The sequence below is a fragment of the Prionailurus viverrinus genome, chromosome D3 (genome assembly GCF_022837055.1).
Source record: "Prionailurus viverrinus isolate Anna chromosome D3, UM_Priviv_1.0, whole genome shotgun sequence".
NCBI classification, from domain to species: Eukaryota; Metazoa; Chordata; class Mammalia; order Carnivora; family Felidae; genus Prionailurus; species Prionailurus viverrinus.
In genome coordinates this window covers 35,851,414-35,875,238 of record NC_062572.1, presented here as the reverse complement: position 1 = coordinate 35,875,238, position 23,825 = coordinate 35,851,414, and the positions used below count along the sequence as shown (strand labels likewise).

Genomic DNA, 23,825 nt, shown 5'->3' with positions numbered 1-23,825 from the left:
AAAAGAGACTATCTTTATCATCCCCAAAAGAAACCACATACCCTTTCGCTACCACCTCCCCATCCTCCACGATCGCCTTTTTAATCTTTACGTTGTGTTTCTTTGCAGAGACTCTAGGACACTTCTTAAAATTACATTAAGTAAGAATAAGCTTATTTGCACACGGCAGGATGCAGGATGGGGAGCTAGGTGTTAACAGATGATATTCTTAGGAAGATTACAATTCCCAGTCGGGTTCTACTTGAAGAAGCAGAAAAGATGAGCCCTCACAGTTACTGTGGAAGCCTTGCTGCCATGCAGGAGCTCATTCCGGTAGGACAGACCCGTGGGAGGGCTGGAGAGGAAGCAGTGGGCCCTTGCTGGTGTGGAGAAGGTGGCTGGGTGAGCACGGGGTTCCAGATCCAGGGAAATCCACATTCTCAGGAGGCTGCTTCTGTTTTTCCTCAACTTCCTAGACAGGAGTCCAACTTCATGCAGCAGAACAAGGAGGCAAGGAGGGAGGGAGGGAGGGAGGGAGGGAAAAGAGCCCGGACCCCTCTACTCCCTGTACAACCCAAACACTAAGGGGAGGTGTTGAAGCAGGGTCGCAATGCGTATGTGGTACCGACTAGAGTGAAGAAACTCAACCCTGGCCTCCTCTTTGTTCCAGGTCGTCAGATCCCACCCTTGGACCCCCATGAAAATGGAAACAATGGAGCCATCAAACTTGGGAAGCCAGCCACGCAAGCCAGCCGGCGGTGCTGCTGACCCGTGGGCCATGGTCCACAGTACTTGAAGAAGCCAGAGCCGACCTCCCATTCTCGGCAGCCTGGCACCCCACATAGGCAGAAGTGGGATGCTGGCTTGGCATCCTAGAAGACCTGCAGTGGTGGGGCAGGAACTGTCCCTGGGAAAGGCTTCTAGAAAAATCTGCCACACTGCCACAAAATGGCCTTTGGTGCATGAAATGCAAACGGGAGGGAACAGGTGTTAGGTCACAAGTACAACTGATTTGGTATTGTTGTTGTTGTTGTTGTTAAAAACCTTAAAATATTCTTAAATTTGTACAGCAGCCACATCGGCTTAATGTGTGTGAGAGTCCAAAGTGGTGATCCATTCTGATTTCCTGTGCTCCCCAGCCCCATTTCATTAAGTTCTTCAGTGCCATTGCCTCTGTTTCCTGACCAGCCTTCACTGAAAGGTTCATTTAATTTCATTTCATTTAATTTAATTTACCTTTCAATGGAGTGTAATTGGCCCATCACTCAAGCTACAGACTTGAGCCATGATGAAAGTGGAGAAAGATGCATTAGAAACTGTTGTCTACATCTCTTTTACTTGGTGCCCGTTTTCCTTCAGTCATATATAAACACACCAAATCTGACTAAGATATCACATGCAATTTTGGGAGTGGGAGGCCTAGTTTGAAAGAATCATTTAAGTAGTTACCGTGTAAGCGGTGACAGATGTAGGATATAAATATTTTTCCAGACACTGTCTGGTATGATCGTCTCCGCAGTAATAAACGCCTACCCTCTTAGGGAAGGTTAACGCACAGACTATGATTTTACTAAGACAGTATGTCACGGCGTCATATCTAGGGGGCAAATTAACCAGGGGATGTTCGAGTCTAGGTCTTAGGGCACACCCCGAATAATATCAATTAATAGGTTACAGGAAAGCCAGCCAGAGGGAGCACCAGCACCTTAAGATTCTAGACCCCTGCCATTACAGAATTGGAGAAAGCGTTCTAGAAGACGCCAGGCTTGGGCAGGTGGGCGCTAGGGCTACCCGGAGGTCACACCCTGGAATGCTAATTAGCTGACAGTAGGCTTTCATAAAACCTTCCCTTCTAGATGCCCTGTCTGCTCAATTACTTAAAGATGCCTGAATCCGATGGAAGGAAAGGGAGAGAAGGCATGGAAAGGAAGAAAAGCTATTTCCATTGGAAATCCAAATCTTATTACCATTCGGACGTCCATCAATATCTGGGATCAAGAAGCCCTTGGCTTCCTATTAGGGCTTATATTGGAGGGAAATTCTTAAAGGATGTTTGGATCCATGCCTTGCGTGGGGGTAATCAGGCAGCCTGGTGACAGGGCTGGCTGGTTCCCTCTTTTGGTAGGAACATTCAAGACCCAGCAAACTTCAGTAGAAAACCTATAATGTAAAAGCCAGGAGAGAGATTGTGAGCGGACAGAAGACCTCAAACTCCCAGGAACCCAGTGCGAGCTGCTGCTTCCGAGTCCTGTCATGGCTGTGCCCACCCTGCTCTAGACAGGTTAGAGGTGCTGAGATCACCGCCAACAAAAAGCGAGAGTCGCTGAGAGACCGCGGCCAAGCTGACGCTAATTTATGAGGACTGCAATCAAGAAAACAGGCGGGAATCGCAGACTGAGGTGTTCTGTTTTGTTTTTAACTCAAGAATATGCTGTCAGTCGGATAGCGTCAACTGTCACACCCCGATGGCAAAAAGTAGCGTGACCATCTTAGGATATGCAGGCTGGAGAAACTTACTTTTGGTTCAAGAGGGCCTCTTAGCTCTCCCAGACAGGCACCTCAAAAACTGCTAGCAAGTGGCACTGGGATGTCTCAGCAGGGCCCCTGCTGGGCTTTTTAGAGTTTTCTCCACATCGTCAATTCCGAGTGACTGTCGCGCCCCTTTTGAAAGTTAAACAACTGGGGCTGCAGATGGAACGACCCCTTTCCAGGTGGCACGCGGGCTTGTCGTGGAGCCTTTCCTCATCCAGCGGTCCCTGAGAACCTGGGTCTGTCTCTAGACAGCTGTTCTGGTGGCCCAGCTAAGGTGCTAACACCTCCCGGTGGGGTTCACAGCCTTGGTCTGGGCCTTCGGCGGTTGCAGCTTGCATGAAAATAGCTGATGTTAATCACATGCAGCGAGCGAGCAACCCACGTATGAGCCCAGGGTTTTCTTCCAGAAGCACATCGAGGGTGTGAACCACTCCTTTACCTTTCTGTACCGCCTTAACTATTCAGGCCAGTCAGATGGCAATAGATACATAATCAGTACTCCGAGCGGTTGGTGAAGAGAGTACACGGCACTTGGGCACAAGCATTCATGCAAACACAGAGTCTTCTCTGAAGACAGACGCTCGCGCTTTGTCCACAACGAAGCTTTCCGACTTTCTTTCTTTGGCCTCGCGATCACGTTCTGGCTGTTCTGATAGTTGAATTATAACCACGTGATATTACGTAAAGGCCCAAAACGTCAAGAAGTTTCACGTGATGGAAACCCTTCACATAATTTTCCAAACTTTGCTTTTCTCCTTCCGTTTTCTTTCCTTTCACGGGCGTGTATATGTGTAAATATGATTTTTGTATTTGTTACCACCGACACGTAATCCATTTCACCGGCTGGGCCTGGCTCGTGCCTATGTGTTGTACCGTGTAGGCACGGGTTCTCACGGGGGTTCTTTCCCCATGGGATCCCCCACGATGGCGCTGGAGTCATGCAAACGTTTTATGTAGGTACATAATTGACTTGCCATTTTATGGTTGAAATGGTACATCAGGGTGCCGAATGGGACGTTACCTTGCAGACGAGAGAGGGTTGAAGGCCTAAAACTAACTTCTAGCCAACGAAAGGGCTGTGCCCCCAATGAGCCCTGAACTCATTTTCTGAGGGAGGGTTGGATGACAGAAATCTTTCCTTTCAGATCAAGGAGTGCAGCGTATGGTGGCTGAAGCTGAGCCCCTCTGGCGGGACGCCACCTTGCTCTGCAGGGCTCACAGCGGGCTGAATTACAAGCCAGCTTGTAAGCGAAAGGGCTCGGAGCTGTATTCAGACCCATTTGGTGTCCAGGGCGCTCTTTCAACCGCCATCGTTGAAAGCAGACCCAGTGATCCAGTGTTAGTGCTCTGCCGTGTAAACCGTTCCTTTTTCTCGTGTTTTTATAAAGGGCTTCTGTCTGGGCTGGACCCAGTTCTCACATATAGAAGACACTGCGGCAGACGATTAGGGTCTCTCCACCTTGTATTCTATAGTAAGCCATTGCCCTCAACATCGCCCAACTGTATCTGTTATTTTGAGTTTAACACACACTGATTCATACTAATAAATATTGTAAGTTTTACCGGCTCTGTCTTTGTCTTCTAATGCCCAGCAGGGTAGTTTTCTTTAAACCACAGTCACCTCGGAATAGAGAAAGGCGATTCCCCGGAGACATTTGCGTACCTGTGCACACGAGGACGTGTAGAAGGGTGTTGGCTGGCGCTGTTTGCAACAGCAAAGTGTCTTCCCCTAAGGAAATCAGTAATAAAATGTGGCACGGTCACACGATGAAAACTACAGGGTAATGAAAATGAATGCAGGACCTCTCACACATCAATATGTATCTCAAAACAGGATTGTGGAGGGGCACCTGGGTGGCTCAGCCGGTTAAGCATCTGACTTCGGCTCAGGTCGTGATCTCACGGGTCGTGAGTTCGAGCCCCGCGTCGGGCTCTGTGCCGACAGCTCAGAGCCTGGAGCCTGGTTCGGATTCTGTTGTCTCCCTCTCTCTCTGCCCCTCCCCCACTCACAAACATGTCTGTCTCTCAAAAATAAAATAGAAACATTAAAAAAAATTAAGGGGCGCCTGGGTGGCGCAGTCGGTTAAGCGTCCGACTTCAGCCAGGTCACGATCTCGCGGTCCGGGAGTTCGAGCCCCGTGTCAGGCTCTGGGCTGACGGCTCAGAGCCTGGAGCCTGTTTCCAATTCTGTGTCTCCCTCTCTCTCTGCCCCTCCCCCGTTCATGCTCTGTCTCTCTCTGTCCCAAAAATAAATAAACGTTGAAAAAAAAAAAATTAAAAAAAAAAAATTAAAAAAAAACCCAGGATGTGGAGTGTGGGGCTACGTACTGCACACTCCCAAGGGAAACACTCTCACCGTGGCCTGTATGAAGGACCTTCAGGAGCTATGCAGTGCACAGCCTGAGCAACAGAGCTGTGGCCTGAATGAGTCAATAAAGCAAGCTGAAGAAGTACACAAGCATCTAAATTGACACAAAAACAATATGTTGTTTGTGAATGTGTGTGTGTGTGTAAAGGAGGCACTGGAAGGAAAAACACCGATTTCTCTATCATGCTTACCTCTGGGGAGGCAGGCAAGCAAACAGCATCAGGGAAGGGAACGGATGGGCAATAAACGAGCAGTAATTTTTATCTGCTTCATGATCGAAAACTCTGAAGCCAATATGACAAAATGATAGCGTCTGGTAATTTCAAGGTATGTGCTTTATCAGTGCATTTTGCCGTGTTAATTTTTTTCAAAGGGAAAGGCTATGGAGCCAAGAAGCAAAGAAGGATTAGGTTGACTTTGTAAACAGGCTGGAAAGAATTCCTAAGTGTCCTTGCCAACTTCATGTTCTCAGGACGTTTTCTGAGGCTTACGTATGCCCCCCCTTCCACTGTCTCGGCTACCCCCGCCTGCCCGCCAGACACGCGGACTTTTTTTTTTTGCACACCTGTACATCCGGTGCCTTCCAGGCAAAGCTTTGTTCGATTCGTGGATGGACCTGGAACGGAGTGTGAAGAGGGAGGAAAGTAGTGCCCCGCTTTCTCAGCATTCAAGTTTCCCCAAGGCGCGTGCTTCGAAAGCTGCCTTCAAAATATCATCAAACAAGAAACCAAACAAAAACCGCCATCACCAAGAGACCTGGTGTTCCAATTGTGTCAGGAAGAAGAGTCTTTCTTTCGCATTGGCTAGGAAGTCGTTGCCTATTCATGGCAGTTTGGGGAAACGTTTTAGAACAATCCGATGGATTGCTGGATTTAGCCGCCAAATTTTGGCCTTCTGTGTCGGTAACATTCTACACGGAGATTCCCTTCTCTCCTTGCTCCCTCACTTTCGCTGTGTCCCACCTTCGGGGTTTACTTAATAGAGCGCACGGTCTGAGGAGTTGTGCACTGAGGCACCTTTTACGTTTCTACAGAACAACTCTGGTTATTTATGGGTTCTGGAGAACGAGGGCAAAAAGTCTAGAGCTATCCTTAGCCGAGTACGGCCTGGGGCTACTGTAAGTAGTCTTTAAACATTTCCTGCTCAGACAAGCATCATCCCAAGAGCAAGGCTTGCTGGTTAGAAGAGGAGGGAGTCATCCTAACTTAATGAGCATCTGTCTCCAGGAGCGTCTTCCCTGAAGTTTTAAGACAGTGCAGCAACATGACGTTCCACTGGCTTCTTGCACGTATGTGAAGCTACCTTCTCTATTCCGGTGTTTATTGAGACACCACTAGACAGATAATACCAAGCATGGGCAGGTGTACTAGAGACGGGCACTCTCATGCTGGTCAGAGCATAAATCGATAAGTCTTCTACAAAGTATTTTGACAATGTGTATCTGAGACATTTGAAAAGACTACATCCTATGACCCACTAATCCTGTTCTTCTATTTGTAGGAATTAATTTCAGTACATGTACTTGTGTTTGTGTGTGTATATATATATGCATATATATGTGTATATGTATGTATTATATATATAACACACACATACGTTACCTATTAATGCATAACATATTCATCCAAAACTTAGCGTCTTAAAACAATAAACACCTATTTTTTTAAGTTTATTTATTTATTTTGAGAGAGAGTGCAAACTGGGGAGAGGCAGAGAGAGAGAGAGGGAGAGAGAGAGAATCCCAAGCAGGCTCCACGCTGTCAGTGGGCAGCCCAACGTGGGGCTCGACCTCACGAACTGTGAGATGGTGACCTGAGCCAAAACCAAGAGTCGGACACTTAACCAACTGAGCCGCCCAGGTGCCCCAACTATAAACACCTGTTTCTTACAGTTTCCGTGGGCAGGATTTGGGAACGGCTTAGCTGGGTGGTTCTAGGTGCAGGGTCTTTAACAGGTGAATTTGAGATGTTGGCTGGGGCTGCAGCATCTGAAGCCCTCACCGATTCCCTAATAGGAGGGAGGCAGGAGGCCCCATTTCCTCACCGGGTGGACCTCTCCATCCACTGCTCAAGGGACCTCACGATGTACTAGCTGGTTAGTGCAGATTTATTCACTAGTGTTTGTCCCAGTATCGTTTATTAATAATGAAAACTTGGAATGATGCAAATGTCCTATGATAGGAAATCGAATAAATTGTAACCACAAAATAGAATACCGTAACCCTTAAAAATTACAGTGTTAAAAATCAGCGTTACCGGCTACAAGAGTCAGAGGCATGAAAATGTACTCTTGCTTTTTCCATAATAACTTCATTTCTACCTTGAGCCCCTGTTCTGTCTAATGTGGAAAGCTGGATATGATCATCCAGCTAGTTTTACCCCGTAAACTCTGGCTTCCGTCACTGTGGGTTTAAGCGCACTGTCACGATTTAACCCTCACGTGCTCCCAAGGGTGGGTGACGTGGTGTGGTAAGGATGCATCTAAGCTCCCGGGGGGCTGCTGTAGTGTTTCTGGGTCTCACTGTCTGGCCAACACAGAGGTCTTTCTCTGTCTCCCTTGTCTTGTGCACCTGGCCCCCTCCAGTCTGCTTCTGCACCCCGCTTAAAGGTCCTGGGAAGATTTTGGATGAGAGCATGAGCTCCCCTGGGGTCCTCAGAGATTGGTAGGGCAGCAGCCTGGACTGTGTCAGGTGGGCTTTGCCAGCATTCCTCCTCTATTGCTGGGGACCCCGATGACTGCCTGGGTGGGGGGCACAGTTCTCAGTCCTCTTTCTGGGAGGCCAGTGGGAAGCTGGTGCTGGGCCCACCTCACCCAGATTGTGTCTGCATGTAAGCTATCTCAGCTTCTCCGCTGCTCCCTTCCCATAGCCCAGGGGGTGTAGGGGTGGGGGGAAGCAGGCCATAACTTTACACTAGCTTTCTCAAGCCTTTCCCTTTTGAGTTCCAAAATCCTCTGTTTTATTGCAGACTTTATTGAGAGTGAAGGGGATGCTGTCAATATCAAGCTGGTACAACAGGATTAAGTTGGATAGTCTCAGGCACATTGGGACACAAGGTCATTCTGGTCCAGCCTCTAGCAAGATGGAAGGTGGGTGTTGGGGAGGTGGGACAGAAAATTCAGGAGTTCCTGGGTAAGTACCTCATCACAGCTGTCTTGCTAAAGTCATCCATCCATCCATCCATCCATCCATTTATCCAACAAGTATTTGTTGAGGGCTACCATGAGCCGGTGCTGAATGAGTCCATTCAGATGTATACAATTTCCAAGCTTATGAAGGAGGAAACCGACATAAAGGAAAGGACGAGAAAACCAAGAATGGCAGGAATGAGAAGAAGACATTCTGTTGAAGGCAGACAGGGAGGCTTGACTGGGGAAAGCATGGTGACCACAGGGGTAGGAACCGGGGCTCGGAATCAGCCCACCCCTTACTCATCATAAGATCCTGAACAAGTTACTTGGTTTCTCTGAGCCTCAGTTTTCACCTGAAAAACGGGGATAGTGTCCACATCACGGATTCGGTGTCAACACTAAGTGAAATTGTTGTGTAAGGCACTTAGCCCAGACGCCTGGTAGCCATGATTATTGCCATTGGCTTCGACCTCTGCCCTGGATTTGTGAAGTTGCCATTTTCTTATGTTTGTTCCTTTCCCTGGAGCCATGTGGTGTGGAGATTAAGATCAAGAGGTCTAGTCCCCCGAGTCCGACCCCCAGCTCTGTGTGCTGGCAGTGGGATGTTTAGCAGATTAATGTCGCTGAGCCCCGGCTTCCTCGTACGCAAGATGCAGAAAATAATTCCTATGCACACTTGTCCACAATTCTGGAGTCCAAAGAGCTTCACGAGCGGAGAGGTTTTTTTTCTAAGTTTGGTACGGACTCATCTGGAGTAGAACTAGATCCGAACTGATGAGATGCCATTTGTCGTTGAGTATTTATCCAACCAGGGGTGCATATCTACACCTTTAGTTGCAGAAATACTACTGGTTGCTTAGAGGATTCCATCCCTGACTCCGCTGGATTTTTAATTTTTTTTAAACGTTTATTCATTTTTTTTGAGACAGAGAGACAGAGCATGAATGGGGGAAGGTCAGAGAGAGAGGGAGACACAGAATCTGAAACGGGCTCCAGGCTCTGAGCTGTCAGCACAGAGCCCGACGTGGGGCTCGAACTCACCGACCGCGAGATCATGACCTGAACCGGAGTCGGATGCCCAACCGACAGAGCCACCCAGGCGCCCCAGGATTTTTATAAAAAATCCAAACAAAATTCGGAATCCTGCCAACACCTGGGCACAGGTGTCACGTAAGGTACGGAGAGCCCTTCGTACCTGACTCTTGGGTGCGTCACGAGGATTCGGTGAGAGCGCGTGTGAGAGGCCTTCCTATCTGGCAGCTCCCAGGCAGCTGCCGTCTCCACTCGCAGGGCTGCAGGGGTTTCATTGTACAGAAAGCACTTCTTACCATCCCAGCACCAAATGCTCAAAACCAGTAACAGCTAACATGGATATAGCGACTTGCCATGTGCCAGATATGGTCCTCGGCGTTTTACATCCCATTGCCTCTTTTTATTTTTACAACCCTCTTTATCGTTCTTCCATTTCTGTTATCACCTCCATTCTACACATGAGGAAACTGAGGCACAGGAGGGTAACTAAATTGCCCAAGACCATAGACCAGTAAGAGACACAGAAGTCAAACGTTAGCTACGGTTCGTCTTTTCTCGTGTTTTAATTTTAAAAAACGAGGGGCGCCTGGGTGGCTCAGTCGGTTAAGCGGCCGACTTCGGCTCAGGTCATGATCTCGCGGTCTGTGAGTTCGAGCCCCGCGTCGGGCTCTGTGCTGACAGCTCAGAGCCTGGAGCCTGTTTCAGATTCTGTGTCTCCCTCTCTCTCTGACCCTCCCCATTCATGCTCTGTCTCTGTCTCAAAAATAAATAAACGTTAAAAAAAAATTTTAATAAAAAAAATGAAAAAGAATACTTTTTGAGGTAAAATTGACATCTGGCATTAGTTCCTGGGATAGGATGTAATGATTCAATGTTTGTATACATTGCAGAATGACCGCCATAATAACTCTACTTAACAGCCATCACCACACATGGTACAAATTGTTTTTCACAAGAAAAAATGAGAACTTTGAAGATCTATTCGCTTAGCAACTTTCGAATATATGATACAGTATTATAAACGATGGTTACCGTGTCATATGCCCAGGACTTAATTCTTTATAACTGGAGCTTTTGGCCACCTTCTATTTTCTCCTTTCTTTGCTGTCATTGTAAGTACCATAAATACAAAAGATTGAAAGAAGGGGCGCCTGGGTGGCTCAGTCAGTTAAGTATCAGGTCACGATGACCTTTGGCTCAGGTCACGATCTCACGGTTTGTGGGTTCGAGCCCTGTGTCGGGCTCAGTGCTGACAGCTCAGAGCCAGGTGCCTGCTTCAGATTCCTTGTCTCCGTCTCTCTCTGTGCCTCCCCTGTTTGCAATCTCTCTCTCTCTCTCTCAAAAATAAAAATAAAACATTAAAAAATTAAAACACAAAAACAAGGATTGAAGGAAAGGAAATCTACACTCATTGAATCCTTCTCCTAAACGAAATACTTTCAAGTTGTATCTCCTTTCAGCCTTAAAACCAATCTGAGGGGCGCCTGGGTGGCTCAGCGCGTTGAGTGTCTGACTCTGGGTTTCTGCTCAGGTCGTGATCTCACAGTTCGTGTGATCGAGCCCTGCGTCGGGCTCTGTGCTGACAGTGTGGAGCCTGCTTAGGATTCTCCCCTGCCCCCCCCCCGCCCCCTCTCTCTCTGCCCCTCCCCTGCTGGTGCATGCTCTTCCTCTCCTCCCTCCCTGACCCCCCCCTTCTCAAAAATAAATAAACTTACAAATCTGAGAAGCATGCACAGTTATTCTCATCTGTATGGAAGGAGCATGGAGCCCTTCCTGGCTCTCAGTTTTCTAGTCAGTAGGCTGGGTGACATCCATCCCTGCGGAGGCCCACACTCTCATCCTTGCACCTCGGGAGGGAGTGCAGGCTGGGGAGCTCAGGGTTAACCAGCTCAGGCCACCAGAGCTGAAACACTCCATTAGTGAGATTTGCTAGTTTCAGGGAACTATTATCTGATCCCGAACTGCAGGTGTGGCTCTCCTTGACCCCACCTCTCAGGCAGCTCGATTTATCTTTTCTGTATCCCTGACCTCGATATTGACACCATTTGCTCAGCCCTGACTGAAGTTCTTAACTGGCCTTTTGAAATGACTTTTGCATCAAGGCCCCGCGACTCTGATGTTGCCCTGAATATGCGCCTGAGAAGCTGGCGCAAAATGGTGTCCCCAAGGGGGCCTGGACGACCCGAGAGTGGCCAGGCTTCCTCTGCTCTCCTTCACCTCGCATTTTCTCTCCATTTGTACCTATTCTCTCTCTTTTCCTCATCCCTTGGAAAAAGATCCCGACTCACTTCTAAAGCATGTCCCATGCTTTTTTTTTTTTTTTTTTTTTCTTTTCTTCTTCTGTCTTAAAGCCCGCCTGCACGATTTCCCACCTCTGGTCAACTTACATCTACCCATAAACCTTCTCTAGGGTTGATCAGCTGTCATCCATTTTCTTTCTGCCCCCCCCCCCCCCAAGCTACTCTTGCCTTGCATTAATGAAATCCTTAAAAAGAGAATCTCGATCTTCTATTATTCACTCCTCACCCGAATTTGGAATTTGGGATTCGGAATTCTGCCCTTTCAAAGGTTATGGAGGGACGACCTACCTCCTGGCCCCACTGCTGACCTCTGTCTCCTCACTCTCCCTGCATCCCTGTAGGAACTCGAGGCTGTTGACCTCCCCTCCGGCGGTTCGCCCCTTCTTTGGCCAAGATTCCCTTGCAGGTCCCTTCTGCGAACTCGTCCTCCTGATTCCACCCCATGTGTCCCCCTTTTTTATGATTTCATCCAATTTTAGGATTGCAACTACTGCGTCCAGGTGTTTGGCTTCTGAGTCGTAGTCTGGTCTGGCTTCTTTCCGGAGATCAAGCAGAATTCGATTCCCAGCTGCCCGATGGGTGCCCGCGTGGTGTCCTGATGCCCCGTTGGGCACGCACAGCCTCCTCCACCTGGTCCCCTGTCCGCTTCCTGCGCCACAGTCTCTCGGTGGCTCAGGCCTCAAACGTGAGAGTCCGTGTCAGCTTCTCCTAGGCATGTGCCAAACCATCGAAATTCTATTTCTGGAATTTCTTGAGCCTTTTAGCTCTCTTTCCCCTCTCCGAGTGTCGGCTTTTGATATATTCTCTCTCAGCTCTTGCGATGGCTTCTTAACAGATCTCTGAATTCTGTCCTTGGCCCTCAAGTCTGCGGCATATGCTGCCCGTGAAACTGCTAAAGTACAGATCAGATCGTGGCATTTCCTCACACCTTTGTGCGACGCCCTAGTGCAGATCCAGTAACATTCCAACTCCGTGACACGTGCTGAAATACCCCCTCTCATCTGGGCCCAGCCCCTGTCTCTGCCCAGCATGGGCCGGGGCCCTCTCCTGCCCACCTTCACCGCATGGTGGCACGGCCCCTCTTTCCCTGCCAAAAAGGCCATCTCTGTTTGCTCCTCTCTCCTGGCAGTGCACCACTTGGTTTCAGGGAGCTTTCTCACCTCTTCCCCCGGGGGAGTAATAGCCCAGATCATGACCTGAGCCGAAGTCGGACGCTCAACCGGCTGAGCCACCCAGGTGCCCCTGGGGTAGTACGCTTTTTGCGCTAAACATGGAGTCTGGTATTAACTTATCATCTTAATTCTCCACACTCAGTGCTGTAGCTGAAGGTCAGGAAGTTAATCAGGTATTACCTCAGAGGGTCGGGAAGGAAGGGAAACTCACAGGCAAGTTTTTCTTGAGTGCCTGCTGCATTGCAAACCAGGCCACCAACCGAAGATGCCAAGGCAATCTCTCTTATCTTATCTTACACTTGGATTAGGCGGGATCTATGGATTTCTGCCATGTGACATCACTTCACTAAATGTGTGGTGCTGACAGGAAGGGATGGGTGGCCAGGACGATGTGTCGGGGGGTGACATTTCAGTTTTTCATTTCACTTACTTGCAGTGTTCTGATTTTGTTCCTGGTATGGATGGGTTGGAAAAGTCTTACGGGGAGAATTTCCTTGGCCACTTTCCTGTTACTCTCTTCAGAAGCCAAGCTAGAGATGGTGGTCTGCCAGATGCTAATAAAGATAATTTGAGCAAAAGTGTATTTTAAGTTAACGGTTTTAATGTAAACCTTTGATCGTTTCTTATTATCCATCTTGTAACCCATTCATGTCTTTCTCCATCCATTCAGTAAGAGCCCACGGAATACCACACTCACTTAATGGTGAGAGTGAGCTTGGGCCCTTCCCGGGGCCCTGAGCGCCAAAACCACAATTAATGTGCTGAGACATGTTCAATGGGAGCCATTGTTTTGCTCTGCTCTGCTGAGGGTGCCATTCCACTGGCTTGCTTGTCTGGCTTCCTTTAGAAGGTGGGTATCGTGAGATCCAAGGAACCATGTATAACAGAGCAAAGCCCCTGCCCTAGGAGTGATGAGCTGGGGTCATGTGCATGTTTAAAGTCTCTGAGAAGCCTATGGGTATTAAAACACCATCAAACTGACAACTAACCTGAATCTTACCAAAGCATCTCCAGAGTTTTTTAGTAAATACTCACACAGGAGAGCTTTCAACGTTATGCAAAAAGTCTCTCCAACCATAAAAGTGTTGAGTGTTAAATACCAGAACAAAGGGGCTGAGTAAAGCCAATAATCCACTCTTCCTTGAACAAAACATAGATAGCATTGTGTCTAGAACTGATGGGGAATGAATGGGGTACTGAACTCAGAGAGCCAGGTACAAAGGCATAAGATCCACCTTAGGTAAAATACTGATGGTTCATGACAAATCCTCTGTATGCCCAGTCATTTGGAGGTAGAAAAGAAGAGCATTTGCTTGGTCTTTAAGAAATTAAGTTCTTTCCCATTAAAAAATGTCCATTCTTGAAATTTTGGATACTCTAGAAAAATAGAAGGAATAGTAAGCAATTTACCAATCCACACAAACGCTTAGAATGTCTTAGGAGTTTTCCCAATGTTTGCTATTATGACACTGAGAAACCAGGTAAAAACCAATTTTCTAATAGGTGTTTAAATGGATTTATGGCTTTATTTATTTTACATGAGCCCACAACAACTTCTTTCAGATTTGGGGGATGTTCTAAAGGTAATAGGATATCGTGGGTGAGCCTGGTAAAATTCAAGAGACACCGAATCCAGCTCTGTGTAATGACTTGTCCAACTGATTGCTTTCTGATCTCTTTAGGGAAAAATACTTAAAGAGCGGTCACATCGACGACAAAAAATAGGATGGAAATGTAAGACGTAGATCCCTTTTTGCTTAGAGCAACCAGTACTGAAATGAAGGCTTTTATGACGATAAGCATTCTTGTTTATATATATACATATTTTTTCTTTAATGTTTATTTATTTTTAAGAGAGAGAGCATGAGTGGGGGAGGAGCAGAGGGAGAGGAAGACAGAGGATCCAAAGCGGGCTCACTAATGGCAGTGAGCTGGATGCGGGGCTCGAACCCATGAACTGCGAGACCGTGATCTGAGCCGAAGTCACATGCTCAACCGACTGAGCCACCCAGGTTCCCCAAGCATTCTTCTATTTTAGCACCAGGCATACAATAAACATGCTGTTTTGATCTGATTACAAAATAATTCTTAATACAGAGTGACTCTCTGTGAATGAACACGCCTCTATTGAAGTAATAGTCTCTATCAGTTAACAACTATATGATTAGAACCACATAAAACTGTAGTTGAACCTTCTAGTTAAATCCCTTCAGAGGTGCCTGTTCTTAAGGAGCTGACATGTCACTGCAGCATGAGCCACCTGCATGAAAGATGTCATCCTCACGGCCCATGGTGGCCCTTACTGCCCCGCATCGGGACATGCAATAACTCCCAGCTGGTGTCCCGCCTCTTTTACGTGAAGTCTTACAGAACATCTCAAAGATTAATGCAACAAACCCACGTATGAGTGCCCACCATATAGAATTAACAAATATTAACATTTGATTTCGAAGCATTTGTGATTTACAGGCACACACATATTTAATTAAGCAAAATGAAATTGAATATAATAGACAAAGCTGAAGTCCGTTTTGATCTTTTTCTCAAACCCATTTCTCCTCTCCCTTTACCTGCTCAAAGCAATTAGTATAGTGGGTGTTAGGCAGGGCCTTCAAAGCCAAGTTTTCTCTTTATTTTATATATTTACATATATTAATACATACAGATGCATATACATGTATATCTGAATAAATGGTCTTGCTTACGTTTTGGAATAGAAACCCCATTTTGTGGTGTCTGCTTTCCTCATTACAACAAATGCCCTAAGGAGGTAGCCCCCGGGGTCTGCTCGTTTCTTTATCCCTGGTGGATAGCCTCATTTGCGTCCTACGTAAATACTCAACAAATGTGGAACTGAATAATATCTGCCAGTGTATTATAAAATATTATGAAGTTGTATTAATTGGTGTTTTCACTATGGTGGGTACACACACACACACGCACACCTGTGCATGCACTTGGATCCCCAGAATAGTCCCAATAGCATTTCTCTGGCCATGGAGCTCTTTCTTCTATGGGGGGCTTCTGGGTCTCTTCACTGTGCTCCCCGTTTCACATGCTTATTCATCCTTTCCCTCCCCCATCCTGCTCTAGCCCCCTCTGGCCATCTGAACCCAGGCCCCTGAGACCCTTGGGTCTCTGCCAAGGTGGCAGTGGCTCCAGAAAGCAATTGCAAGACTGCCTCGTATCACGGTTGCCACCAAAGGCACATGGCAATGACATCCAGCTGATTCTTTCTGAGTGCCAGCCCTTGACCCTATTTTGGGCTCATTTTCTGGAGCTCTAGATGCCCAGAGAAGACAGTGTGCACCCCACCGAAGATGGAAACCTTCTCTCCCTACTCCCTTCTGTCTACTCCTCAGTTACAGCTGCTTTGTGCAGCGTCGCCTTCCAGCTGAACAGGATGCCCTGCTCCATGCACAGCCTGTTAGCTCTCATCCCTATTCTCAAATGACTACTTACTGCAAACACCTGCATCTCTCTCGGGTGGCTCAGGTGCCCCTGCAGGGAACAGGTAGAGCAAGTGCACGGGCAAGCACAAATGCCAGACTTGATGCCCCCGGAAAGAGCACCCAAAAGGAAGGAAGGAAGGATCGCTTGAGGTATGCTTTGTACTCTCCCCCAGTCCCCAGTGGGAGTGACCCCTAGTGCGCACAGTGACAGCTGGCTTGATTCCCTCCCCACTGCCCTACCAATGTCTCCTGGGATCATGTCCCAAATAAATACCTGTGCTCAAATTCTTGTCTTAGATCTGCCTCCTATAGTTTAGTTAAAATGCTTTATTATCTGTTCAGTGGTCGAAAGAAACAAACCATTGACACAAAAATCAGCATGGGGGATCTTAAATACATATTGCTAAGCGAAAGAAGTCAATCTGAGAAGGCTACAAATTATATGATCCCATTTATGTGACATCCTAGAAAAAGCAAGGCTACAGAGACAAATCAGTGGCTGCCATGAATTTGCAAGAGGGTGAGGGTTGACTAGGTGAAGCACAGATTTTTTTTTAGGGCAGGGAAACTATTTTGTATGGTCCTGTAGTGATGAATAATAATAACACTCATTTGTCAAACATAGAGGACTCCAATGCACAGAGTGAACCTTAATGTATGCAAATTTGGAAAAAAATTCAGTCCAGAGGGTAGGGGATCCCAGAATGAAATGCAGAATGTGACAAAAGAAAATACCTACTACAAATGTATGGCATAATTTCATTGAAGGGGTGGGGGTGGGGGGGAAGAGGCCGACCTAAGTAACTTTGGAAATGACTAGAAACGATAAGCCTATAAAGACAAAAGGAACCGTACAAAAGCGCTGTGTTCTAGGTGATGAAGCTGTTTACCATGGAGGGACAGGTTAACCATTCTGAAACCATTATATGTGTCTACTGGAATTGGACAAATAAATAAATGAGTGGCAGACAGTGGGGACCAAGTCACTTTTGGAATAGAAGTTTACAGACAAGCTTGGGGGAAAGGCTACAATGAACCATGTGGTACTGAATTAAAGTCAAGGACATCAATATGAACTCATAGTTCGCTTAATACAGATACTGACATAGAAATAGCAATAAAGGTGTGTGTGTGCACAGGTTAGTTACATCTATATCCAGTTCCTAGTTATGCTCACTGAGTCTAAAGGCAATGGCACCCAGTATCAACAAGCACACCCAGCTCAGATTTTGTTTTCTAAACACCATTCTGCAATAAAAGGAAGCAGGGCTCATTAAAGAAATGGACGATTCTAGGGATATGGCAGTGAATCTATAGAATGAGCCTGGAGCATCTTGTAGTTCCAGAAGGCAAGGACATGCTCAACAAACAAAACTACAGGTGTGTGTAAATCAAAAGGACACGGGAGCCAACTGAAAGAGTTCTCAGTGGTCAAAGCTGAGAGGATGTGAGCAACAAATAAAGTTCATAGTCGTGGATTATAACCCAAGGTATAAAACAAATGTCCATGAGTCGACACTAACGTAAATAAATGAATGGAACAAATAAATGGAGGATGGGAGAGACAAACCTCCCAAACAGAGAAATTCCAAATAAAATTATGTAGATACCCCTCCCTCAAGGAGATGGAGCATAATCCCCACCCCGAGTATGGGACTCGAACCCATGAACGATGAGATCATGACCTGAGCTGAAGTCGGACGTTTAACTGACTGAGCCACCCAGGTGCCCCTCTAGAATTGTATTCTAAGAAAATAATTAAGAATATGTGAACACGTTTATCTATAAATCCTTATTGTTGTATTGCTTACACCGGCAAATAATAAAAACAACCTTTATATCCATCAATATGAAATGATTTAAGTAAATTGTAGTTCATCCTTTAAAAAGAACATTAGTCAATCATTAAAAATGATTATATAGGGCGGGGATTGGCCAGCTATGTCCTTTGGCCACCTGCCTGTTTTTGTAAATAAAGTTTTATTATGACACAGCCATGCCCATGTCTATGGCTGCCATATTAGTTTGCTAGGGCTGTTATACCACTGACTGGGTGGCTTAAACAACAGAAATGTATGTCTCACTGTTCTGGAGGTTCAAAATCCAAAAGAGAGGATTCAAAATATATTCTTCCATGAAAAGGATTACGGTAGTATAAATCCAAGAAAGACAAGAATATACATCACAGTATTGATAACGGTGATCCTTGAAGATTGGCACTTTGAGTGCCAATCTTATTTTTTTATTCGTGTGTTTCCTCACGTTTGTATCATGAATATGTATTATTTTTGTAATTATAAAACCAAAAAGTTGTGCCAGCCTAGTGTGTAAAAACTAGACTGTCGTGTCGTCATTGCGAGCGTGGGGTAGAAATGAATTTCCATGCAGTGTTTATTCCAACTTCTAGTGTGGCTGCCTGCACTGTAGAGGCTGGAAATCTGAAGACCACATTTTTTGGCCTCCCCTAGGGTTCTGGATTCAAAACCGATTCCACCAGTAGATGGACCCGCATGCGAAGGAAGCCATCATCTTGCAACTTTGTCCTCCCTCTGCCCTAGCTTTCTAGTTCAGCCCTAGTTTTGAGTTGAGAGGGAGTTGGAGCGGTGGCTCTCTCACCCTTGGTTGGCAGCTGGAACAGAAAGTTCTTGAAGTCAGCCATTTTAGTGGCAACTTTCTGATTCCTGCCTTCCTGATATCATGAAGGTCGCACCCCCTGACAGGCCAGGTCTGAAGCCCTGCTCATTTTTCTAGGAATTATTCCAGGATATCTAGCCCAAAGGCAGCCTTTCCAGCTACGTTATAATTAGATAAATCTTTCTATGCCTAGAATAGCTGATTTATTGTTTCCCTCACAGAACCACCACTGACATAAGGGTTCAGGAGCAATTTGGGGGCCAGCTTGTGCTAACGGAGAAAATACATTTTAAGGGAAAAAGATACATTTTATGACAAGTTGAATGAAAATGATTCAGAGGCGTTGATATTTCCGGTTGCTTGGAATCCATCTGAATTTCAGACTGAAGAGGAGAAATAATTCGAACAGCTCTGCCAAACCTAAAACACAGCTCAGGTCCCCAAGTATGAATGTACCATGGTCACAGATCTCCTCACTTTCATGAAGATGTGCAAATATACTATGGCTTTAAAAATTTCCTGCAGTGGATCTCCTTCCTCCATGAGCCTTGTCTCGATGGGGATTCGAGGAGGGAGGGGCAGGAATTCAATCTGCCTGCTTGTGGACTTTCAGCCTGATGCACGCTTTCTCATTCTGGTAGCAGCTCAGTCTTTCCAATTCCTCCCCTTTCTCCACAATATCTGGGTGCACAGGGCCGTGCAGCCCAGTTGTGGCCCAGCCCTCTGGCTCCGATTCGGCTTGTAAAGTGGCTAGTCTGGCCTGCTGCCTCGACTAAGGACTGCTGAGGACCACCGGGCCCATCTAGGGGTTGGGGCACCGTGCTCTCACCCACTGGTTGAACCTGTCACCCCAGTCGTTGCCCTCTCATGACAAATCCCCCTTCATAGTGGCTTCTCGCTTCTTCCTCGAGGCCCCTATAGGTCTGCCGGTCTTCGCGGGACGCTCGCGTCCCCGGCACTGGCTGTGCAGGATTTCCAGATCCCTGGCATGGGTACAGCAGGCTGTGGGGTCAGGAGCCTGCGCCAGGCCCAAGAATCCAGTCACACCCTCTGCTAGTGACCCACGCTGCCATGTCGATGAGCAGTCCATGTGAATGTGGGTATTTCCTGGCCTCCCCAACGGAGCCCAGGCAAATATTCCTCTGCTGTCAGCTTCCCTCTGAACACATCTATGTACCTGTTCTCTTGGCTCCCCATCTATTGGGATGGAAGGTGTGACGTTTTCACCTCTTCTCAGGGAATTTCTCTGCGTCATAATCTACTCCCTTCCAAATAGTCAAATCGAACACCTGACGGTCAGGCAGGACTTTGCAGAGGAGGGTAACGTGATTAGGAGGAAACACTTAGATGGTTAGAGCGGGTGAGTCAGAAAGGGACAGCTGGAGCCGGAGAGTCCTAGAGGAAGGTTGTAGGAAAGGTGGTTTCGAGTTACCATGCTGGGCAGGGATTTGGCAAACGGCACAGTTCGGCGTAGCGTTCGGGGAGCAGGCTTGGAACCCGCCCATCTCCTGGCTTTGTGACCTTGAGCAAGTTACATAACTTCTCCAGGGCTCAATATTCTTGTTTGTAAGGCGGGGATCATAATGGTACTTACCTCAGTGGTTTGTTGTGTTATAGGAAATAATGCCTATGAATGCACATCAGGCACCGGGCACAGCCTAACACACGGCACGGCCACCATAACCAAGGCTGTCACGAGACTCTCGAATACTACTGCTCTGAGTACAAAGAAGGAAAGCCAGCCGTGAGTACCACCCGAATGCAAGTCGTTACTCATATTATGATGTCAGGCAGGAGAGGCTGGAGAAAGTTGGAGGGTACAGCCTCGTCTCCACTCTGAGGCACGTGTGAAGTCTGAGTGGATATGGACAAGGAACAGGAAGTGGAAAGTGATAGAGCTGGAACCCCGGAAGATCCGAACATGAGTCCAGAGAAACAAGAAGCCGATCAAGGTGACGCTAATGGTAAGGCGGGAGGGGGAGGTAGGGGTGCGGGGGCGGGGGGGGAGGTCACCTTAGGGACCTACATGCTCAAGGAGCAGACAGCAGTATTAAAGCAGAGAAAAGTTGTAGTTTAAAAAAAAAAAACAACTCTACCAAACGATACGCGTAATCACGTGCCGCTTGGCCTTCTGTTGAATGTGATTTTTCAGAGTGATGCGTCATTCACAAAACTACATTTGTGGGCTCTAACCATGGCATTGGTCTTCCCTGGAGTACGTGATAAGAATTTTTGTTGTTGTTTCTTCTTTTGCATTTTTACTTATTTACTTTTTTGTTCAGAAAGTCCATTATTACAGGGCCTGTCCAGCCACGTGACTCCCCTGGTCCCAGAATTCTTGGACACAGCACACATCCAGGAGAAGGCCTCGGCTTCGGAGGCCGACAACATACAACACATGCCTGCAAAGCAATCCAAAGGTCCACAGCTCAAGGTCATATTCCCACCAGCACAGGGCGGTAACATCTTCAATTTCTCAGCAATGACCATGCAACCCAAGCAGGCTGGCACCCCCAGTTTTTCAGCAAAAATCATCCCTCGCGAGCGGGGCAGTATCCCCAATTCTTTAGCAAAAATGATCCTGCCCAGGCAGGCTGATACCCCCAATTCTCCAGAAAAAATTATCCCGCTCAAGCAAGCTGGCATCTCCAATCCCTTAGCAAAACCCATTCCACCCAAACAGGCTAACATCCCAAGTTTCTCAGCAAAATCCATCTCACCCAAGCAGGTTGACACCCCCAGGTTTTCAGCAAAAATCATCCAACCCAAGCATGGCAGTATCCCCAATTCTTCAGCGAAAATGATCCTGCCCAAGCATGGCAATGCCCTCAATTTCCCAACCAAAATCACCCAACCCAAACAGGCTGATATCCCCAATTCCCCAGCAAAAAGCATCCCACCCAAACAGGCTGGTACCCCCAATTCCCCAGCAAAAACCATCCCACCCAAGCAGACTGACACCCCAAATTTTTCAGGAAAAGTCATTCTACCCAAGGAGAGTGATACCCCCAATCCCTCAGAAGAAAGGATCCCACCCAAGCAGGCTGATAGCTCCAATTCTTCAGAAAAAATTATTGCACCCAAGCACGGTGACACCCCCAGTTCCTCAGAAAAAACCACCCTGCTGCAGGAGGATGGAATGTCTACTTCCTTAGAAAAAAACATCCCACCCAAGCAGGATAACATCCCCATGTCCCTGGCCAAAACCATCCTGCCTAAGCAGGGCAACAGTCTCAAGTTCTTAGCAAAATCCATTCTGCCCAAACAGGCCAACACCCCTAAGTTCTCAGCAAAACCTTTCCTGTCTAAACAGATCAACAGCCCCAAGCTATTAGTGAAATCTACCCTGTCCAAACACATCCCCAACCCCAAGTCCTCCGAAGAAAACATCCTGCCCAGAGAGGGTGACACCAAGTGCTCAGAAGACAGCATCCAGCCTAAGGAAGGTGATATCCCCAAGTCCTCAAAAGAAGCCATCCCGCCCATAGAAGGAGACGTCCTGAAGGCATCAGGGTCAATGGAGCTTCTGGAAGTGGACTTGGTGAAGATGATCCTAAGCAAGGAGGACTTCGAGTTGGCGCTCAAGGAGGCTGGGGAGAGGCTGGTGGCCGTGGACTTCTCAGCCACGTGGTGTGGGCCCTGCAGGACCATCAAGCCCCTTTTCCATTCCTTGTCTGTCAAGTACGAGGACGTGGTGTTCCTGGAAGTGGATGCTGATGAGTGTGATGAGCTGGTGAAGGACCTTGAGATCATGTGCATCCCAACCTTTCAGTTTTATAAGAAAGAAGAAAAGGTGGGCGAATTTTGCGGCGCCGTTACAGAAAAACTCGAAGCGATCATTGCAGAGTTAAAGTAACTGTGGATTCTGAAAGCATTGTAGACAGTCGGCTCGTGATAGTTTGTGATTGCTTTTTTATTTACCAAAAAAGGTGAGGCGTAACAAAAGTGTGTGTCTGAATGGCCCCCTGCTCATAAATTATTAAGTATTAACTCCACCTTTTCGAAAAGTGGTAAGGCACTGAAGCCTACTGTGACCATGTCTTCATTGGTAGGAAAGGGTGATAGTAAAGTTTCCTTTGGTGGAGATTGGGAGTCCACCTGTCTTGTATTTTTGTATTGTGATTTGTTTGGGAACTCACCCTTGGAAATCCAGCTCATTTGGTGTTTGGGGCAACAGTGGAAATTTAGACAGTTCTTCGGTACAAGTACATGATTGAAAGGTGAGTGGAGACTACTTTTCTCATGCTCACATATCTTTTGGGGTTTCTGATAGGAGACTTTGGGAAATACAGAATTTGAAAGATCCACAGATCATGCCTAACCTCCTCTGGGTGCAGGGAGTGCTCTGGAGGGCTCTGGAAATCCCATGGCTTCACCCACCCCGCGTGGGATTCGTGGCTGGCACAGCCAAGCTCAAAGCCAGCTTCCCAGATCTCGAGTGCAGGCCTTTTACTACTAATCGCGCCCACAAAAACCTCGACAGAGCCCAAAGCTTCTGGTTTCTCAGACCGAGCGCTTTATTACTCAGGTCAAAGTCAGGGTGATCCTCAGTGCCATTATGACATCAGCTCCCCGGTGGCAGATTTCTTACTTTGTCTCCTGGTAACTGGGTTTCTAAAACCTGCTCCCAGATGTCTCAGAGCCCAAAGGCCCAGGTCTGGGTCACAGATGGTGGCTTGGTCCAGAGTTTTGTGTTTACAAAAGAAAAATCTGTATGGGATACGCACACCTATACTAGCAAATATTTAATGTATACGATTTGATGAGTTTGGACATATTCATGGACTTATGATATTACCACAATCAAGATAATAAACATACCCATCGCCTCCAGAGGTTTCCTTGTATGTCGTCTTTTTTGTTGTGGTGGTGGTGATGGTAAGAGCACATAATATGAGGTCTAACCTCTTAACAAATTAAAAAAAAATTTTTTTTAACGTTTATTTATTTTTGAGACAGAGAGAGACAGAGCATGAACGGGGGAGGGTCAGAGAGAGAGGGAGACACAGAATCCGAAGCAGGCTCCAGGCTCTGAGCTGTCAGCACAGAGCCAGACACGGGGCTCAAACCCACGAACCGTGAGATCGTGACCTGAGCTGAAGTCTGACGCTTAACCAACTGAGCCACCGAGGTGCCCCAGTAGCCTCTTAACACATTTTTAAATGCACGATACTGTGTTGTTAACTGTAGGCACGATGTTGTACAGAAAATCTCTAGAACTTATCCA

General features: G+C 47.1%; 2 protein-coding genes across 2 annotated transcripts in view; both read left to right on the top strand.

The window, feature by feature from the left end:
* RAB31 (RAB31, member RAS oncogene family) overlaps nucleotides 1-4,073 on the top strand; it is a 133,710-nt gene extending 129,637 nt beyond the window's left edge. Inside the window, exon 7 of the mRNA XM_047827913.1 lies at nucleotides 650-4,073. Within this exon, the coding sequence (XP_047683869.1) occupies nucleotides 650-747 (98 nt within the window). The 3' untranslated portion in view covers nucleotides 748-4,073. The remainder of the gene's footprint in view (nucleotides 1-649) is intronic.
* Nucleotides 4,074-13,247: 9,174 nt separating this feature from the next.
* TXNDC2 (thioredoxin domain containing 2) lies at nucleotides 13,248-23,307 on the top strand. Its single transcript, XM_047827383.1, has 3 exons — nucleotides 13,248-13,362; nucleotides 20,216-20,562; nucleotides 20,881-23,307. Exons 2-3 carry the CDS (start codon nucleotides 20,463-20,465, stop codon nucleotides 22,452-22,454), a joined length of 1,674 nt encoding a protein of 557 aa, XP_047683339.1. The 5' UTR covers nucleotides 13,248-13,362; nucleotides 20,216-20,462; the 3' UTR covers nucleotides 22,455-23,307.
* The last annotated feature ends 518 nt before the right edge of the window (nucleotides 23,308-23,825 follow it).